The sequence below is a fragment of the Aquarana catesbeiana genome, linkage group LG02 (genome assembly GCF_042186555.1).
Source record: "Aquarana catesbeiana isolate 2022-GZ linkage group LG02, ASM4218655v1, whole genome shotgun sequence".
In the NCBI taxonomy this organism is placed as follows: domain Eukaryota; kingdom Metazoa; phylum Chordata; class Amphibia; order Anura; family Ranidae; genus Aquarana; species Aquarana catesbeiana.
In genome coordinates, this window is record NC_133325.1 from 18573401 (window position 1) to 18593497 (window position 20097).

General features: G+C 45.6%; 2 protein-coding genes across 2 annotated transcripts in view; one reads left to right on the top strand and one right to left on the bottom strand.

Annotated features, from left to right (window-relative positions):
* The window catches only part of LOC141126683 (uncharacterized), a 640228-nt gene that overhangs the window by 65132 nt on the left and 554999 nt on the right, over positions 1–20097 (top strand). The gene's annotated exons all lie outside the window — the stretch shown is intronic.
* Positions 4899–20097, bottom strand: part of LOC141126684 (vomeronasal type-2 receptor 116-like) — a 53890-nt gene continuing 38691 nt past the window's right edge. The window contains exons 2-4 of the mRNA XM_073612649.1: positions 18162–18383; positions 10380–10503; positions 4899–6121 (exon numbers count right to left, since the gene is read on the bottom strand). Of these exons, the coding sequence (XP_073468750.1) occupies positions 5232–6121; positions 10380–10503; positions 18162–18383 (1236 nt within the window). The 3' untranslated portion in view covers positions 4899–5231. The remainder of the gene's footprint in view (positions 6122–10379; positions 10504–18161; positions 18384–20097) is intronic.

Genomic DNA, 20097 nt, shown 5'->3' on the forward strand with positions numbered 1-20097 from the left:
GCTGCTCATGCTCCCTCAGCAGGGGTCAAATCATACTTCTCACTTGACCAGAAGAGGTAAAGAACATTCAACCAATATAGAAAATACCATAACATTATAGGCTAAAGACATTTGATCAGAAGAGGAAGTATGATGAAGACCTCTGATAAGTGTATGGAGATTTCTATGCTCACCACTGTGTAATGAAGACTTTCTGAAACTTTTCAACACAGAGGAACCCTTGAAAAAATGTTTCAGTTTCAATAAACCCTCTGCTAGAAGTTACTATATCTACAACTCCTGATACATTAGTGTAATGGCCAGTGATCAAAAGTATATAAACACCAACAAAAGAAATTGTATCAAAATAGGCACTTGTGATTCTTCCCACATCACAGATGTTTATTTTGATACAATTTCTTTTCTTTATATACTTTTAATTTGTCATGTGTGTAATCTTAATAGATGTACGATACAGGGGCACCTCATCAAATTTGAATATCATCAGAAAGTTAATTTATTTCACTAATTCAATTCAAAAAGTGAAACTCATATATATTATATAGATGCGTTACACATTAGAATGATATATTTTTCAAAATTTCTTTCTTTTAATTTTGATGATTATGGCTTACAGCTAGTGAAAACCCAAAATTCAGTATCTCAGAATATTAGAATATTACATAAGACCAATAAAAAAAGGATTTTAAATACAGAAATGTTGTCTTAGTGAAAAGTCTGTCCATGTACAGTATAGTATGCACTCAGTACTTGGTCGGGGCTCCTGTTGGCATCAATGCAGCGTGGCATGGAGGCAATCAGGCTGTGGCACTGCTGAGGTTCACAGACTGTGGAAAATTTAGAATTTCATTTGGAAATCAAGGTCCCAGAGTCAGTGGCGTCACTAGGGTTGGTGTCACCTGGTGCGGCAAAACAGGCCAGTGCATTGGCACGGCACGGCTCCCCCCCCCTTAGCTATCCACAGATCTCTGCCCTGCTGGTGCAGAGTGACAGCAGGAGCAGGACACAGCAGTAGACACTCTCTCCTGTCTAGCCTGCCACAGTGCGCTGTAGGGCGCTGGGGCAGGCTAGTTTCGGGTTGGCAGTGCACGGTCATGGTGGGCACCCAAAACCGGTCCCTGTAAATAATGCGGTCAGTGCTTGCGTGCCGATCCGTGCGCTGTCACAGATGGGGGTGACACAATCACAGTGGGATATCACTTTATATTTGATGGTGTCCCCTATGCCCGGACATGGCCAAAAAATAGGCCCCAGCATTTTACACTGAGCAGCCCAGTGTAATCCCTCAAGTGTAAATCCCCCGCACTGTAATCCTCCCGATGTAAATCCTCCCAGTGTAATAGTGTTATCCCTCCAGTGAAAAATCCCTGCAGTGTATTTCCCCCTGTGTAAATTCCCCCGGTGTACTCTCCCAGTTTAATCCCCCATACTGTAATCCCCCCAGCGTAATTCCCCCATTGTACTCCCCCATGTAAATCTCCATAGTGTACTGCACCAAAGCACTCCCCCTCAATGTAATCCTGTCCTATGTAAATCCCCCAGCATAATCCCCTATTGTACTCCCCCCATTTAAAACCTCCCAATGTAATCACCCCCAGTGTAATCCCCCAGTGTAAAAGTGGACACCCACCAATGTAATCCCCCCAGTGTAAAAGTGGAACCCCCCAATGTAATCCCCCAGTGTAAAAGTGGACCCCCCAATGTAATCCCCGCAGTGTAAAAGTGGAACCCCCCCAATGTAACCCCCTAGTGTAAAAGGGGACCCCCCCAAGGTAATCCCCCCAGTGTAAAAGTGGACCCCCCAATGTAACCCCCCAGTGTAAAAGTGGACCCCCAATGTAATCCCCCCAGTGTAAAAGCGGAACCCCCCAATTGTAATCTCCTATAGTGTAAAAGTGGACCCCCCAAATGTAATCCCCTATAGTGCAATACCTCAACATATGCCCCTATTGTACTCCCCCTATGTAAATCACCCCAATTTAAAAGTGTAACCCACCCAATGTAATCCCCCAGTGTAAAAGTGGACCCCCCAATGTAATCCCCACAGTGTAAAAGTGGAATCCCCCAATGTAATCCCCCTAGTGTAAAAGTGGACCCCCCAATGTAATCTCCCCAGTGTAAAAGTGGACCCCCCCAATGTAATCCCCCCAGTGTAAAAGTGGACCCCCCAATGTAATCCCCCCAGTGTAAAAGTGGACCCCCCCCAAATGTAATCCCCTATAGTGTAATCCCCCAACATAATCCCCTATTGAACACCCCCCATGTAATCATCCCCCCAATGTAATCACCCCCAGTGTAATCACCCCCAATGTAATCACCCCCAGTGTAATCACCCCCAATGTAATCACCCCCAATGAAATCACCCCAGAGTAAAAGTGGAGCCCCCCACAATGTAATCCCCCAGCATAATCCCCTATTGCACTCCCCCTATGTAAATCCCCCCAATGTAACCACTCCCAGTGTAAAAGTGTAACTCCTCCCCAGTGTAATCACCCCAATGTAACAGTGGAGCCCCCCCCCTATAATGCCTCTAATTTAATCCCCGTAGTGTAAATCCCCTACATTGACAGACCTCATATAGGTCCGGCTCTGTCCACACAGATGTCCCTGCTCCAAGGCTCCATCGCCTGTTAAGTGTGTTACTTGCTTTGCCCGCCTGCAGGCAGGCAGCTGTCACAATAATATAGCGGGCGATTGCTGCACCAGTTCCTGAAGCACATGCGGGACAGGTGCTCTTAGTAATGAGCCCCTGTGCTCATTAATCAGTGGATCCGGGACTCAAGAGCTAGCTGTCTGTGTCTCTGCCTCACTCTCTCCTCCCCATTCCTCCCCGCACATGGCGGGGAGCTGAGAAGATACAGCAGAGATCCCAGAAGGGAAGGAGCCATGGTGCCCCTCTCAATGCAATGCCTGGTGCCGAACCTGGTGTCACCCCTCTGGCCGGTGTTACCCTGGTGCGGACCGCACCCCCGCACCCCCAATAGTGAAGCCACGGCATCTGGAGGAAGAGTGGAGAGGCACAGAATCTAAGTTGCATGAGGTCCAGTATGAAATTTCCACAGTCAGTGATGAATTGAGGAGCCATGTCATCTGCTGGTGTTGGTCCTCTGTGTTTTATCAAGTGCAAAGTCAGTGCAGCCCTCTACCAGGAAATTCTGGAGCAGTTCATGCTTCCCTCTGCTGACCAGCTTTATGGAGATGCTGATTTCATTTTCTAGCAGGACTTGGCACCTTCCACACTACCAAAACTACCAATACCTGGTCACATGATCATGGTATCACTGTGCTTGATTGGCCAGAAAACTCACCTGACCTAAACCCCAAAGAGAATCTGTGGGGTATTGTCAAGAGGAAGATAAGAGTCACCAGACCTAACAATGGAGAAGAGATGAAGGCCGATATCAAAGCAACCTGAGCTTCCATAACACCTCAGCAGTGCCACAGACTGATCACCTCCATGTCAAGTCACCATGCAAAAGGAGCCCTGACCAAGTATTGAGTGCATACTATACTGTACATGGACAGACTTCTCACTAAGCCAATATTTCTGTATTAAAAATACTTTTTTTTAATTGATCTTATGTAATATTCAACTTTTCTGAGATACTGAATTTTGGGTTGTCACTCACTGTAAGCCATAATCATCAAACTTTAAAGAAAGAATGCTTGAAATAAATCACTCTGTGTGTAATGCATCTATATATAATATATGAGTTTCACTTTTTAAATTGAATTATTGAAATAAACGAACTTTTGGATGATATTCTAATTTTATGAGATGCGCCTGTATACTTCCATTTTGTAATCTCCTTTTGTAGAAAAACGATGTTGTGTGTATGTACAAAAGGCGTGGATGCCGAAGAAGCAAATTTCTCACAAAACGTTTCGGTTCGCAACGCCAACATAAATATCAGATAGATACTTCATGTACATGTTATACACTGGAGGTGATTGCATTTTAATTAGGTTTTTATTTGTACAAAAAAAGTTTGCATTTCTATTTGACCTTTGTACATGTATATGACCTCTTTGTGGCACATTTAGTCCCATTTTCTTTTTCCTCCTTAAATGCCCGTTAGCAGGCTGGGGGGACCTACATGCGGATTCCTGCATCCAGTTCATTTGTGTGAATGGAGGAATCTGGCTGCACAGTGTATGGCCAGCTTTACTTTTATGTAACATACAATTAAAGTCATTGTAACACAAGTACAGTAGATGTAAACCCGTTAACTATTATGGCAGACACATCGGACACTTTTGACACTATTTTGGGACCATTGTCATTTATACAGCGATCAGAGCTACAAATACCAATGGATTCGTGTATAAATGTCACTGGCAGGGAAGGGGTTGAACACTAGGGGGCGGTCAAGGGGTTAAGTGTGTCCTATGGAGTGATTCTAACTGTAGGAGGGATGGGCTCACTACAACATGACAGAGATCATTGCTCCCGATGACAGGGAGCAGTAGATCCCTGTCATGTTGCTAGGCAGAACAGAGAAATGCCTTGTTTACATAGGCATCTTCCCGTTCTGCCTCTCCTCGCAGCAATCGCGGGCTGCCAGGGAACATCGAGTTCGCGGGACCCGCGGGCACGCTCCCGTGCCCGATAGGCAGCAAATTCAAAGGGACGTACAGGTACACCCATTTGCCTGCCTGTGCCATTCTGCCAACCTATATGTGTGTGCGGCGGTCAGCAAGTGGTTAAAATTAAGTCAACCTATCACTTAAAATGTGAAATTACTGAGAACGTAATTTCTAATTTCTAATTCACCAATCAAAATATATTTATTAATATAGACAGATACATTTACATAGATATTTGATCCCGCAACTAAAATGGCATCATTATTTATCTTTCTGGAAGGCGGTGGGTGACATCTTCCCTCTCTTGATGAGCGATGGGTGATGGGTATCTCGGGTATCTGACACTTTAGGGTGTTTTGGATACTTTCTTTTTTTTTTTTAAGCGACCACACTATTCTCTAATGATATAACGGCTGGTGGGAGGAACCACTACAAGCCGCAGGAGACAAGGATTCCAACAAACCCATAATGTCTGATCCCAGCAGTGTGCAGAACAAAAATTAAACCCACCGTCCACCTAAGAGGTAAGTATGAAATGTTCAGATTTAATAATGTTCATTCTCAATACATTAGCAAAATACTACAATTAACAATAATAGAGATAATGCTATAACTACTGGTAACCCAGCGTTGCTCCATACTTTTTAGTGGATAAATGTTTTTGTATTCAAGTCAGGTCTGAACAGAATTATGTAACATTTTGGGAAAAATATACAACCAAGAAGTCCAGAACTTGAGGCTATTATAGCAAAAATCTCCACAGCCACCATGTATTTTCCTCTGGTACTCAGATAGGCCGGGATCATGGCAATCCAGACACTGCAGAACACCAGCATGCTGAAGGTGATGTACTTGGCTTCATTAAAACTGTCTGGTAATGTCCTGGCTAAAAAAGCGATAATGAAACTCACAGCTGCCAGAAGCCCCATATATCCCAGGACAGAGTAGAAGCCAATAACTGAACCCTCATTACACTGAATGATGACCTTCCCCCGATAAGAGTGAGTGTCCTGATCCTGGAAGGGAGGAGAAATAGACAACCAAGTGACACAGATTATGACTTGAACCAGTGATAAGACACAAATGATAAAAGTGGGTAGTTTGGCTCCCATCCATTTCCTCCAGGGGCTCCCAGGTTTGGTGGCTTTAAAAGCAATACACACCATGATACTTTTGGCAAGTAAAGAAGAGACGCCAACTGAGAAGATGACACCAAAAGAGGTGACACGGAGCATGCAGGTCACATCTACTGGATGGCCGAGGAACAAGAAGACACAGAGGAAGCTCAGCATGATGGAGACCAGGAGAAGATAGCTCAGGTTCCGGTTATTAGCTTTAACAATGGGGGTGTCCTGGTAATGTATAAATATCCTCCATATTAAACCAGTCAGAAGACAACAGAGGATGGAGACAGTCGAAAATACTACAACAATGGTATCAGTGTAGGAAAGAAATTCCACCAGTCTTGGAACACACCGATCCTTCTTCTCATTTGGCCATTCTTCATCAGGACATTTCATGCAGTTTTCACTGTCTGCAAGAAGAACAATACAAACACAATGAACATCTGGGTCAGAGTTTCAATCAGTGCATTTTAGGGCCTCACGAAATTAGATCGGCCTCCACTACATCAGAATTGATCAATTTTCACATATACAATATATCTCATTGTTTGTAGACTCTATAACTTTCACACAAATAATATACACTGACCGGTCGGTTTTGGCCAGTTCAAATCATAGAAATGCAGACCGGATGCGTTCCAGACGCTTTTCTGCATGCATGTTTTTGATGCGTTCCAGTGGGTTTTTCATGCTTTTTTGATGCAGCCCAGCGCATTTTTTCCTCCTCTCTTTTCTTAACCTTATGTAGCAACCTGATTTTTAGGCAGGGTTGCTCTTAAATTTACCTGCCAAGTGGTAGTTGCCTTGGCCGATTGATAGGTCAATTGGTTTCACCCTAATTCTGGAGTTGCTGCACTTCTCTCTTCTGTCACTAGGTGACCGGGTATCTGGTGGCATTAGATAAGACAAGGGCATTGCAAGGACAGATTAAGAATGAATGGGCTGTCTCAGCCAATGGGCAGGGATTTTCTTGGGTCCCTTTGCCTGCTGGGAGGGCCTATTTATTTGGGTGGAATCAGGTGATCGGGATTCTGTGCCACCTGGACGGCTGTCTGGGTGGATGTGTGTTGTGCTGCCCCGGGCTGCTAGGACAGAGCCTGAGGTCTATCCAGGGGACATCTGGCTCTAGGATGTCTGAGGGCCTATCCACAAGCAAGAGAGCAGCACAGGGTCGGGATTGCGGCTTGTAGTCCAACCAGAAGTGACAGTTCTACCAGCCGGAGAACCTGTCGTGGTCGGTGGTAGAGGGGAAGCTGTCGCTACTAAGGGACCATCCACCTTGTTACCGGGGACCACGGTGAGTAGCTGAAGCAAGTACCAGAGCAGTTTTCTCACCAACCGGGGACGGTGAAGAATTGGGAAACTTCAGCAAGGCGTCAAGCCAGGGACCCAGCCAGCGGAGGTGACGCTTGCAGAGCAGTCTTGTGTGCCAAGCCAGGGACCGAGCAGGCCAGCGGGGTGACGCTTGAGGAGTATCTGTAAATGCCAAACCAGGGACCCAGCAGGGACGCGGGGGTGACACGTGAGAAGGTTGGAAGAGCTCAGGAGATCCAGTGGCAGTGGATCAGCAAGTCTAGTGAGAGACTGGGAGCTCAGTTGAGTGAAGATCTACAAGAGAAGATTGTAGAGGAAGTAAAGAAGTTTGCTACAACTTGTGTTAGAAACTGTTACAAGACCCTTGCCATAGGAGACAGCAATCCTACACATGCAGATGTGGTGTCTGGCTGGGTGTCTTTCCCTGCATGACTGTCTACCTATAGAAGACTCGGAGTCTGCCAAGTAACATTGCAACCACTTAAGGGTGTCATGGCCCTAACCCTCTCTCCCACAGTTCTGTTTTAAGAGACAATAAATCTCTTTGCATTCAAGAAGTGTCTGGCACGCATGAATCTACCTTGCATAACACCCACCATGCCTTGTAACCCACTCTACACAGAAGGATGTCAGCTGTCCCTAACTCTGGAGCTCACCATTATACCTCTGGGGACCCGGCTACACTTACATAAGGACATGTGTGTTTCAGTGCGTTTTTGGTGTGTTTAGATGCATTTTAAAGCGTTTCACTTTTTTTCTGGAACTGGAACGCACTGGAACTGCAAGCAATTGTGTGAACTATGCCATTTAAAACCTTGTAACCTACTTTCCATGCGCTTTTGATGCAGAAAAAAATGCACTGGACTGCGTGTATTATAAACTGGGCCTTATACCACTTCCCGCCCGCAGTACATCATATGATGTCCTGGGCTTTCACTGGTGATATCAGGATGACGGGTGCAGCTGCAGTCATCATTAAGATATCTTTTTTTTCCTGACGCTGATTCCCTGCACAATAAAAAACAATCATAGCTGTTCAGCCACTTGATTGTTTTAACAGGCGGCTTAAGAGGATGTCCCTCCTCCGGTCGCCCCTTCTGGTGCTTCTACTGGCTTGCTCGTGTGATCGGCGAGCCGGAGAAGGAATCGGCCGGCAGTGGAACTTCACCATAGAGAATACCGAGGACCAAATGGTCCCCAGCAGTCTCTATGACCTTCGAAGGCTGGGCATGGTGTTATGACCTCATGTCCGGCCCCAGCAGTTGTAAACACTGCCGTGTGTTCAAGTGGAAAGGCTGAAATTGCTTTATTTTTTTGATCACAGTCTTTCCAGCCTAGAGAAGAGATAGACCCCAGATCTCTCCATAAAGAGGACCTTTCATGTAGGGTTGACCCCTTTTCTTCAAGCCAAACCCAAACACTTTGCTGGCGCATGGTAACGTTTATTTTTGTAGTATACATTGTAAAAATACCTTGGACACTTTTGGGTGGTTTAAAGTGTCAGCAGGATGGACAGGGGGATAGACGAGGAGCAGCAGAATGGACAGGTGGCAACAAAATGTACAAGGGGGCAGCAGAATGAACAGGGGGGCAGCCGAATGGACAAAGGGGCAGTGGAAGGGACAGGGGGTAGCAGAATGGACAATAGGGGAGAGGGGTGGACATGGAGGTAGCAGGATGGATAGGGGGGCAGCAGAATGGACAAGGAGGCAGCATAATGGACAAGGAGGCAGAGGGGTGGGCAGGGAGGCAGTGGGAGAGACAGGGGGCAGCAGAATGGACAAGGGGCAGAGGGGTGGACAGGGAGGTAGCAGGATGGACAAGGGGGCAGAGAGGTGGACAGGTAGATAGCAGGAGGGACAGGGGACAGTAGAATGGACAAGGTGGCAGAGGGGTGGACAGGGAAGCAGTGGGAGGGACAGGGAGGCAATAGAATGGACAAGGGGCAGGGGGGCAGCAGAATGGACAAGGGGGCAGAGGAGTGGACATGGAGTCAGCAGGAGGGACAGTGAGGCAGCAGAATGGACAAGGGGGCAGAGGGGTGGACAGGGAGGCAATGGGATGGACAGGGGGGCATTGGGATGGACAGGGGGGCATTAGGGTGCACAGAGGGGCAGCAGGGTAGATTTGAGGGGGGCAGTGGGGTGAACTGGAGGGTTGGCAGTGGGATGGACAGGGGGCAGTATTTAGGTGGACAGTGGGGTGTACAGTGAGGTGACAGTGGTGAACTGCATAAGTGCCTCCTGCTGTCCCGTTCTGTAGGCTGTGAGGAGCTCCCATGTGTTACAAACAGTGAGTGATCGGCTGCACCCGATGTTCCTTCTACTGGGCTCCTGTGAAACTGGACGATCCTGTCATCAAGGAGAAACACAGACAGGGAGAAGAGGGGTCCTTTTGCTGCTGTTGGTCTGTCCTGAGGGGTGCCTGCTGTTTTTGGGCACTTAAAGCCTTGAGGTGTAAACTCAGAATGTCAGTGAGGGGGACAGAAACCAGCAGAAGTAAATAGAGAAGAGTGTGTGGTCACTGGAATGGGGACAGAGATAAGGGGAAGACACATGGGTGACACTGGGGACACCTCACTGGCAAGTATGCTGTCCGAATAATGTCATTAATCCCGGAGAGGTGGCAACGCTACTGGCATGCCCTATTCCTATTACAAACAATGTTTACATTTCTTCTAATAGGAATAAAAGTGATCAAAAAATAAATAAAGGGAAAGTGTAAAAATATAAAAATAGAATAAATGATAAAAAAGCAAAATTTAAAGCGCCCCCATCCCTGCGTGCTCGCACGCAGAAGCAAACGTATACGTAACTGGCACCCGCATATGTAAACGACATTCAACCACATATGTGAGGTATCACCGCAAACGTTAGAGCGAGAGGAATAATTCTAGCACTAGATCTCCTCTGTAACTCTAAATGGGTAAACTGTAAAAAATGTAAAACTTCGCCTAACTTTACGTACCGAAGTTTGGTGCCATTCCACGATTGTGCGTAATTTAAAAGTGTGACATGTTAGGTATCTATTTACTCGTCGTAACATCATCTTTCACATAATACAAAAAATTGGGCTAACTTTACTGTGTTTTTTAATTCATGAAACCTAAAAAAAAAAACGCACTTGAAAAATTTCTGCGTTAATACCGTGTGACATAAAAAGTTGCAATGACTGCCATTTTAAACCCATATAAACCCCATATAAAATGTTTGGGAGTTTTGAGTAATTTTCTAGCAAAAAAATGATGATTTTTACATGTAGGAGAGGAGTGCCAGAATTGGACCGGTCTTTAACAGGATAAAACATGGGGATGACAGAGATGTAAAGAACTTCATAAAGACAAATAAACCTTACCAGAAATGTTGGAGATTTCTCCTTCTGGACATGAGATACACTCATAGCAACATTTATGAATTGAAGATCCAAACTTTTTTCTGGTGCCGGGAATACAGGGATCCGAACATCGAGATACTGTGACCTGAAAATCAGATATTATTATTATAATTATTAATATTATTATATTTTAAAGATCCATCAAATTTCATGAAGGTTTTTCAAAAGTGTTAGAAATGAGGTTTGGCTTTGCCTTCACCATGGGTTCAAGTTGAATTTTTCAGGTTTGATATCCAATCAGGCGTGGGGGGGTCAGCAACCTGTAGATTGTGGACAAGTGACTGGTAGATCAGGGTTTGGGTTTGCTGACCCGCCATTTCAGAGCATCAGACAGAGTGCAATACAGAGGGACTCCTTGTAAAGTTGGAGGTGTAGTAGGGAGGAAGAGCCGCATAATCCGATGTTTCCTCTGTAGTGCCGGCTCCTGTCCCATGCCGAGTGACACCAACTGCACTCCACCTCTTATCCCAGCTAGTGATCTCCAGAGTGGTGCCAGCAGCAGAAGGAAGAGATCTTCAGGCCAATGTGAAGCAATACACAGAGAATATTAGTATAAGGCTGCTTTCACAGTGATGTGCTGCAGTTTACCCACACTGCGGGTGCAGTGCAGTGTACCTGCAGCTTTCCTGTGGGTTTGCTGCACTAATCCATAGACTTCTATTATATCCTGCAGGTTTGCTGCACTTTCTGAATTCAGGAGTTTTGATAGGCTTTCAGAAAGTGCCCCACGCCTGTAGGATATAATAGAAGTCTATGGCAAAGCACAGCTAACCCAGAAAAGTTGCAGATGCACTTTGCTGCACCTGTGGTGCAGGTAAACTGCAGCACATCACTGTGAAAGCAGCGTTATAGGGGGCTCAGAACAGTAATGCCCCGTACACACGGTCGGACTTTGTTCGGACATTCCAACAACAAAATCCTAGGATTTTTTCCGACGGATGTTGGCTCAAACTTGTCTTGCATACACACGGTCACACAAAGTTGTCGGAAAATCCGATCATTCTGAACGTGATGACGTAAAACACGTACGTCGGGACTATAAACGGGGCAGTGGCCAATAGCTTTCATCTCTTTATTTATTCTGAGCATGCGTGGCACTTTGTCCATCGGATTTGTGTACACACGATCGGAATTTCCAACAACGGATTTTGTTGTCGGAAAATTTTATAGCCTGCTCTCAAACTTTGTGTGTCGGAAAATCCGATGGAAAATGTGTGATGGAGCCCACACACGGTCGGAATTTCCGACAACAAGGTCCTATCACACATTTTCCATCGGAAAATCCGACCGTGTGTACGGGGCATAAGGGTTCATTTACATTTGTAGTTTGGGGGTGGTAAAACCTTATAGCTAAGATGTGTTTTTACTGCCCCTACCACGCCCCCTTTAGTTGCAGATGACAGGAGTGTACACATATCACAGCCGTAGCAAGCGTTATATTGATGGGTTGATGGGTGTAGCACCTGCCAAGCATGACCCATTTAAGTGAATAAGGCCACTCTGTAAGTGCCCTACAACCTTGTGCAAAACTGCAAACAAAGTGTTAAAGCAGGCAGCGTTGTGTTGCTTTCTCACCGCCTGCTTTAACCCATTGGACCCCACAGAAGCATGCAGTTGTGGGGTGCTTGCAGAGTGGCCCTGTTTACTTAACCACTACCATACAGGGCATTTTCACCCCCTTCCTGCCCAAGCCAATTTTCAGCTTTCAGCGCTGTTGCGCTTTGAATAACAATTGCGCGGTCATACAACACTGTACCCAAATGAAATTTTTATCATTTTTCCCCACTAATAGAGCTTTCTTTTGGTGGTATTTGATCAACCCTGCGGTTTTTATTTCTTGTGCTATGACCAAAACAAGAGTGACAAGTTTGAAAAAAAACACAATATTTTTTACTTTTTGCTATAATAAATATCCAAATGTTTTTCCTTAGTTTAGGCCGATACGTATTCTTCTACATATTTTTGGTAAAAAATATCGCAATAAGAATATATTTATTGGTTTGCGCAAAAGTTATAGCGTCTACAAAATAAGGGGATAGATTTATAGCATTTTTATTATTTTTTTTTTTTACTAGTAATGGCGGCGATCTGCAATTTTTATCATGACTGCGATATTGCAGCGGACATATTAGACAATTTTGACACATTTTTGGGACCATTCACATTTATACAGCGATCTGTGCTATAAAAATGCATTGATTACTGTATAAATGTGACTGGCAATGAAGGGGTTAATCAGGAGGAGGCGCTGTAGGGTTAAATATGTTGCTAGGAGTGATTCTAACTGTGGGGGGAGGGGACTCACAAGGGGAGGAGACCAATCGGTGTTCCTCTGTACAAGGAACACACCATCGGTCTCCTCCCATCTGACAGGATGTGGAACTGTGTGTTTACACACACAGATCCATGGTCCTGCTCGGTTACCGGGCAATCGCGGGTGCCCGGCGGACATCGCGGCCACTGGGCACGTGCACTGGGACCCGAGCGATGCGGCGGGCGCTGCCTGGAAGGCTGCGCGCCGTCATATGACGGCGGCCCAGAACAACAGCTGCACTGTCCCGCCATCATATGATGGCGGGCGGGCAGCAAGTGGTTAAATAGGTCACGGTTGCCAGGCGGTAGCACCCACCAAAAGCAACCCGGGGACTCAATTCCTTCTGCAGCATGTGTACACCTTTGGCTTCTGCCTCAGCAGCTAAAGGGGGTAGGGATTGGGGGGCAATAAAATAGAGATGGACTGCAGAGTTTTACCACCCCCTGACTTTACGTGTCACAGAACCCTAAGGGTTCTGCTGCCGAATGCAACTAAGGGCTCATTCAGAAGTGCAGCAGGCACTGCTGCTCCTCTGAAAAAAGCGATTTAAGTGTGTTTGACAGGTGGTGAGGAGTAGGGATGGCCTGAACACCCCCCTGCGAACTGGCAAAAACTTTGTTCAAACACGCAAACACTGTTAAAGTCTATGGGACACAAACATGAAAAATCAAAAGTGCTAATTTTAAAGGTAATATGCAAGTTATTGTCATAAAAAGTGTTTGGGGACCTGGGTCCTGCCCCAGGGGACATGTATCAATGCAAAAAAAAAGTTTAAAAAAGGGACGTTTTTTCGGGAGCAGTGATTTTAATAATGCTTAAAGTGAAACAATTAAAGTGAAATATTCCTTTAAATTTCGTACCTGGGGGTGTCTATAGTATGCCTGTAAAGTAGCGCATGTTTCCCATGTTTATAACAGTCTGAGAGCAAAATTACATTTCTAAAGGAAAAAAAAGTCATTTAAAAGTACTAGCGCTATTAATGAATTGTTGGTCCCTACAATACACATAAAAGTCATTGAAAGTCATTGAAAAAAAAAAAATGCGTGGGGGTCCCCCAAAATTCAATTACCAGGCCCTTCGGGTCTGGTATGGATATTAAGGGGAACTCCGTGCCAAAATTTGAAAAAAAATGGCGTGGGGTTCCCACCAAAAATCCATACCAGACCCAAGGGGAACTCCGTGCCAAAATTAAAAAAAAAACAGCGTGGGGTTCCCCCAAAAATCCACACCAGACCCTTATTCGAGCACGAAACCTGGCAGCCCACAGGAAAAGAGGGGGGACGAGAGAGTGCCCCCCCGGAACCGTACCAGGCCACATGCTCTCAACATGGGGAGGATGTCCCCATGTTGATGGGGAAAAGGGCCTCATCCCCACAACCCTTGCCCGGTGGTTGTGGGAGTCTGCGGGCGGGGGGCTTATCGGAATCTGGAAGCCCCCTTTAACCAAGGGGACACCCAGATCCCGGCCCCCACTATGTGAATTGGTATGGGGTACATTGTACCCCTACCATTTCACAAAAAGAAGGTGTCAAAATGTAAAAAAAAACACAGGAGACAGCTTGGGACAAGTTCCTTTTTGTTTTCTCCTCGACCCGAACATAAAGCCCATCCCACGTTATGAATGAACAGGAGCCTCTGTCTTCTGTCCATTCATCTTCAATGCTGAGAAAGGGACTGGGGAATCTGTGTCCTCAGCCTCTTTCTCTGTCTCAAAGGGGAGATGTCAGGGATCTGCAGAGGTTCCACATCCCAAAAACACTTAATCAGTGATATCGGCATCAGGGGCTTCATAGCTGCTGGTAATCCAGGACTGATTCATTTTGATAAATGTCAGACGGTCCATGGAGTCTGTGGATAAATGCGTTCTATTAACAGTAACAAAACCTCCATCAGCACTGAATACCCATTAGAAAAGCACGCTGGATGCAGGACTGCCCAACAGCTGAATTGCATACTGGGCAATTTCTGGCCAGTGGTCTATTCTCATGACACAGTAAGCCAGTGGATTTTTGTCTGTAGAGCTCTCCATCTCTGTATTCGCCCCTAGAGAATCGTCCACCATGTGATGCAGACACTGCCGATGGGATGTGGAAGTTGACAGCTCTGGGCGGTGGATCCTAAAAAAATGTGAAATGCATTGCCTTCTCCACCGCTCCTCTCTTGACCAACAGAAGCCTCAAAAAAACGTTTTTCATGACACTGTAACCTACCAGAGTTGGGAAAAGCATTCGATAAAACCTTTTTAAGGTGTCCTCAAGAGATTTCATCTTCTGCACTCTCTGTGGGGATGGGATGAGTTCTGAGACTTTCCCCCTGTAACGGTGGTCAAGGAGGGTTGCCAACCAATAGTGATCCTTCTCCTTTATGCCACGTATTTGTGGGTCCTTTCACAGGCTTTGAAGCATGAGGGAGCCCATTCACCGCAAATTTGCGATGGCATGAGAAGCAGCCTTCTCGGGGTCACTGAGGATTATAGTATCTGGAACTGCCTCCTCCCAGCCATGTATTACTCCCAAGGGTCCTGGGGATGGAAGACCATCTCTTACTGTTTGATGTATGTCTTCCTCTGCTTCAATGCCTCCAAAACTGCCAGAATCCTCCTCCCTCTCCACTTGTGTGTTTTGTGGTGTAGGAACAATGGTGTCTGCATAAAGTGGGCCTTGTGAGGAAAGGAAGTCCACCTCTTCCTCTCGCTGCTCTGCATTGAGTGCCCTGTCCATAATGTCACGCAGAGTCTGTTCCAGCAGGAACACAACAGGGATTATGTCACTGGCCTCCTCAAATGGTGACAGGACCATTCATACATTCTTTATGTCCCCTATAGACCAGTGTTTCTCAGCGCGTCCTCAAGGCATGCCAACAGGTCATGTTTTCAGGCTTGCCATTATTTTGCACAGGTGATTTGATCAGTTTCACTGCCTTAGTAATTACCACAGCCATTTCATCTGAGGGAAATCCTGAAAACATAACCTGTAGGTGCAGCTTGAGGACTAGAGTTGAGAAACACTGCCCTAGACACACCAGCTGAAGCACTGCATGGCACCTTTTAACCTGACTCATTGAATAGCCCTTTTAACGCTTAGAGGGTACTGGTGGTTCATAGGACAATTCAGCAGAGGAGGGCATGGAGGAGAAGGAGGAGGGGGTAGAGCTGACAAATCTTGCATCATCACCTCTAGCTGTATGGAGACCTGGTGGCACAACAAGCTGCAGCACTGAGCCCTGTCCTGCATCCTTCGAGTTGCAAGCAGAGTTACCCAGTGTGCTGTGAAAGAAACATATCGCCCCTGACCAAAAGAAAACTAAGTGCAAGAATAGTGTGCACCTAAAGCACCTCACATTATACTGCTTACATTCTCCACACCCTTTATCCCATAGGTAAAATAAAAGTTTGGTGGGGGCGTGGCTGGTCACGGAGTGTGATGGCTGCTTGATACCTCAGCTCCGCTTAGCCATGGGACAGATCGCAACCCAAAGCACTTCCTGACAGCGTTTCTCCCCTCTGTGTCACACCGGAGGGGAGAAGACTCGAGTAGCACCCAGGTAATATGTCTAGAAGGAGACACAATACACTGCACAAGACGCGCCTCCTCATGGATTTTTTCACCAAGCCGGCCATGCAGCACAGTAAAGAGGGTGCTGGAGCTGCGCCTTGTGCCTCCTCCCCAGATGCCAGAGGGACATCATCCCATCATGCCCGGGGACTGTGACGTCATAAGGGGCGGGGTCACCGGGTGACATCACCTGGTGACCACGCCCCATGCCTATATAAGTCGTTGCGCACCTCGCACATGGCGTTACAGCGGGAGAGAGCATCGTGTCAACATCGGAAGAAGAGAAGAGGGACCAAAAAAATATCCCCCACACCATTACACCTGTAGCCGGAAACATTGATACAAGGCACGATGGATACATGCACCAAATTCTGACCCTACCATCTGAATGTCGCAGCTGAAATTGAGACTCATCAGACCAGGCAACATTTTTCCAATCTTCTATTGTCCGATTCTGATGAGCCTGTGCAAATTGTAGCCTAATTATCCTGCTCTTAGCTGACAGGAGTGGCACCTGGTGTGGTCTTCTGCTGCTGTAGTCCATCTCCTTCAAGGTTGGATGTGTTTTGCGTTCAGAGATGGTATTCTGCATACCTTGGGTGTAACGAGTGGATATTTGAGTTACTGTTGCTTTTCTATCATCTGGAACCAGTCTGCCCATTCTCCTCTGACCTCTGACATCAACAAGGCATTTTCCTCCACACAACTGCCACTCACTGGATATTTTCTCTTTTTCCCACTATTCTCTGGTTGTGTGTGAAAATCCCAGAAATACTCAGACCAGCCTATCTGGCACCAACAACCATGCCATGTTCACTGCCATTCACTGGATATTTTCTCTTTTCTCTTTTTCGGACCATTCTCTGTAAAACCCAAGAGATGGTTGTGCAGGAAAATCCCAGTAGATCAGCAGTTTTTGAAATACTCAGACCGGCCCATCTGGCAAAAACAAACAACCATGCCACGTTGAAAGTCACTTAAATCCGCTTTCTTCCCCATTCTGATGCTCGGTTTGAACTTCAGCAAGTCGTCTTCACCAAGTTTAGATGCCCAAATGCATTAATTTGCTGGCATGTGATTGGCTGTTTGTGTTACCAAGCAATTGAACAGGTGTACTTAATAAAGTGACCGGTGAGTGCATATTATGTATAATGTCCAACAATATACAATTCTTTTATTTGATATACAGTATATTGTGTCCATTCATTTGTCACACTTTTCTATACCGTGTCCTGCAATAAAAATAGTGATTTTGTTCAGCTGGATGTATTTATGGGTTCCTGATAGTTATCAATAGAGTTGCTTATATAAAAAAAAATGTTTCTGCTTTCTAACATAGGATGATACCTGGGGTTACCATTTTAGAAGGTAGTATACTTTGCCAGTTCTCCACTATTTCTAAGTTCATAAACTTATTTGTCTCCAAAAATGACCCCATTCATGAACAGGTAAATTGGCTAGTATTAGTATAAAAAAGGGAGAAAGGCTGGTGCCATGGAAGGTGGCTAAAATATGTAGCTTTAAAAAGCCAACACATTTCAGCTATCAGGTCCTAATCATGATTAAGGCCCGATGGCAAAAACGCGTTGAAATTTTGGACTGTTGTTCACCTGCATTAATAAAACAATGTTTTAGCCAACTTCCATGGCACCAGCCTTCCTCCCTTTTTTGCACGGATTGTACATTGAGGTTTGCAGAGATTTCCCAGGCTGTGTGCCGTGTTCTTGAGGCTCATCAGGCATTACATAGGAGGTAGTAACTCGGATGTACCTGTTCCATTGACTAGTATATCAAAACATAAGACTAGAAATTAAAATATGAACATCCTCAGCAAACGATACCGTATGAAGAGAAAACAATCCAGTGGTTCCTTACTTTGCCTTTTTTCCAGTAGACGGGGTCACTTATATTGATAAATGTTTTAGGGATGTAATCTGGGCCTTGCATAATGGAAATTGTTCTAGACAAATAAAATGAAGCATTAACAAGAAGCCAGTTGTGTAAAATAAGATTGGATGGAACTTCTCTTCTCTCGTTAAAGTAGATATCACCACCGTATGGGTTCTCGTAATAAACATGTCTCACATATTTGTGCAGCTTTCCATGGAAGACATAAAGACACAGTTATACACAGTATATACAGATATAAGATAACAAAAAAGACAGTCACTTCCAGCACTAAGGGGTTTTCTAATGTGAAGGGCAACAGGCACATTGGTAGCTCAGGACTGGGTGGATGCTGCCTTCCTCAGATGGGGTGATCCGATAGATACTAAATGTAACGAAATGTTCCACACTCTGCTTGAGTACTTTCGTCATATACCGCTTCCTCCCAGTCTGAATATAGATATCAGATATTCCAACCGCCAACAACCACAAAACCAGTCAATACTCGTTTGGTTGCTGAACATGAACTGTTTTATTGAAAAACACATGTACACAGGTAATACTCTGGACAATCCCCCCCCTTTACATTCCGGGCAGGGTAGACTGTCCAATCAGCAGTGAGAGCTGTTGGAGGAATTCACCCCCACCAATTTCACAGCTAATCTACATACACATCCCATAATATCCAAAGCAGACAGACACAATAGAACATTGGAAAACATGGAAAACAGCCACACCCCAAAAGATCCAGCAAAGAGTGCACAACAAAATGAGACAATAACACAACATTCCGCTATGTGTGGCAGAAAACTAACACTACATATCACCCTGAACATACCATCCCCACCGTGAAACATGGTGGTGGTAGATCATTTGGTGGGGAAGTTTTTCTTCAGCAGGGACAGGGAAGCTGGTCAGAGTTGATGGGAAGATGGATGGAGCCAAATATAGGGGAATCTTTTTTTTTTAAATCAAAAACAACGTTTATTGAGCATAAAACAAAAATATACAGACATACGGGTAATTGTTGCAACTGGCACCACAATATCGAATCAATCCAATTGACAATTTATGTGAGCATGTCATAAACATTAAGGTACTCTACAAATCAGGGTCGGGAAAGACATGTATGAACAAAGGGCTTTTGCAGGGAAAAGAAGATAGTTGCAGATAGAACTCATACGGTTAACCCTTGGGGATGCAATTAAACCTCCACATCACAAGTGGAAGCATCTTTCAACCATCTGTCCTTAATTTTGTGATATTTATCAGGGCAGCCCCTATGGATGTAGAGCAGTTTTTTATAGGGAAGGGTGGTGTTGACAGCCCTGATCCACTGTTGTAGCATAGGTGGGAGTCCTCTCATCCACGTCCTGGCAATCTTCAGTCTAGCAAGGAATAAAGTTTCTTGCAAGAGGATATTCAGATATTTCTCACCTTCAGGGAGTGAGAGGAGTCCCAGCACGCAATGCCGGGGGCATAGGGACAATGGAGAGCCCATGCGATCATGAAGAAACTGGACCACCTGGGTCCAAAACCCCTGTACGGACGGGCAAGCCCAGATTAGATGGTAGAATGATGCATTGGGGTGACTACAACTGGGGCAGTTGGGGTTGTGGCCAGGTCTGTACTTAGAGATGCGATAGGGCGTCAAGTAGGACCTGTGGAGGATATAGAGGTTGGTAAGGCGATCAGACAATTTGGGGGACACGGTTTTACAGTTGGCGAGAGCCTCCTTCCAGTCTTCATCTGACAGTGCACCCAAGTCGGATTCCCAACGGGACTGCAACTGGTGAGTGGTGGACTCTGCTGTGGGCGTCATGAGGTATGTATATAAGAGGGATATTAGTAAATATAGAGGAATCTTAGAAGAAAACCTGAGGCCTGGGCAGAGGTTCACCTTCCAGCAGGACAATGACCCTAT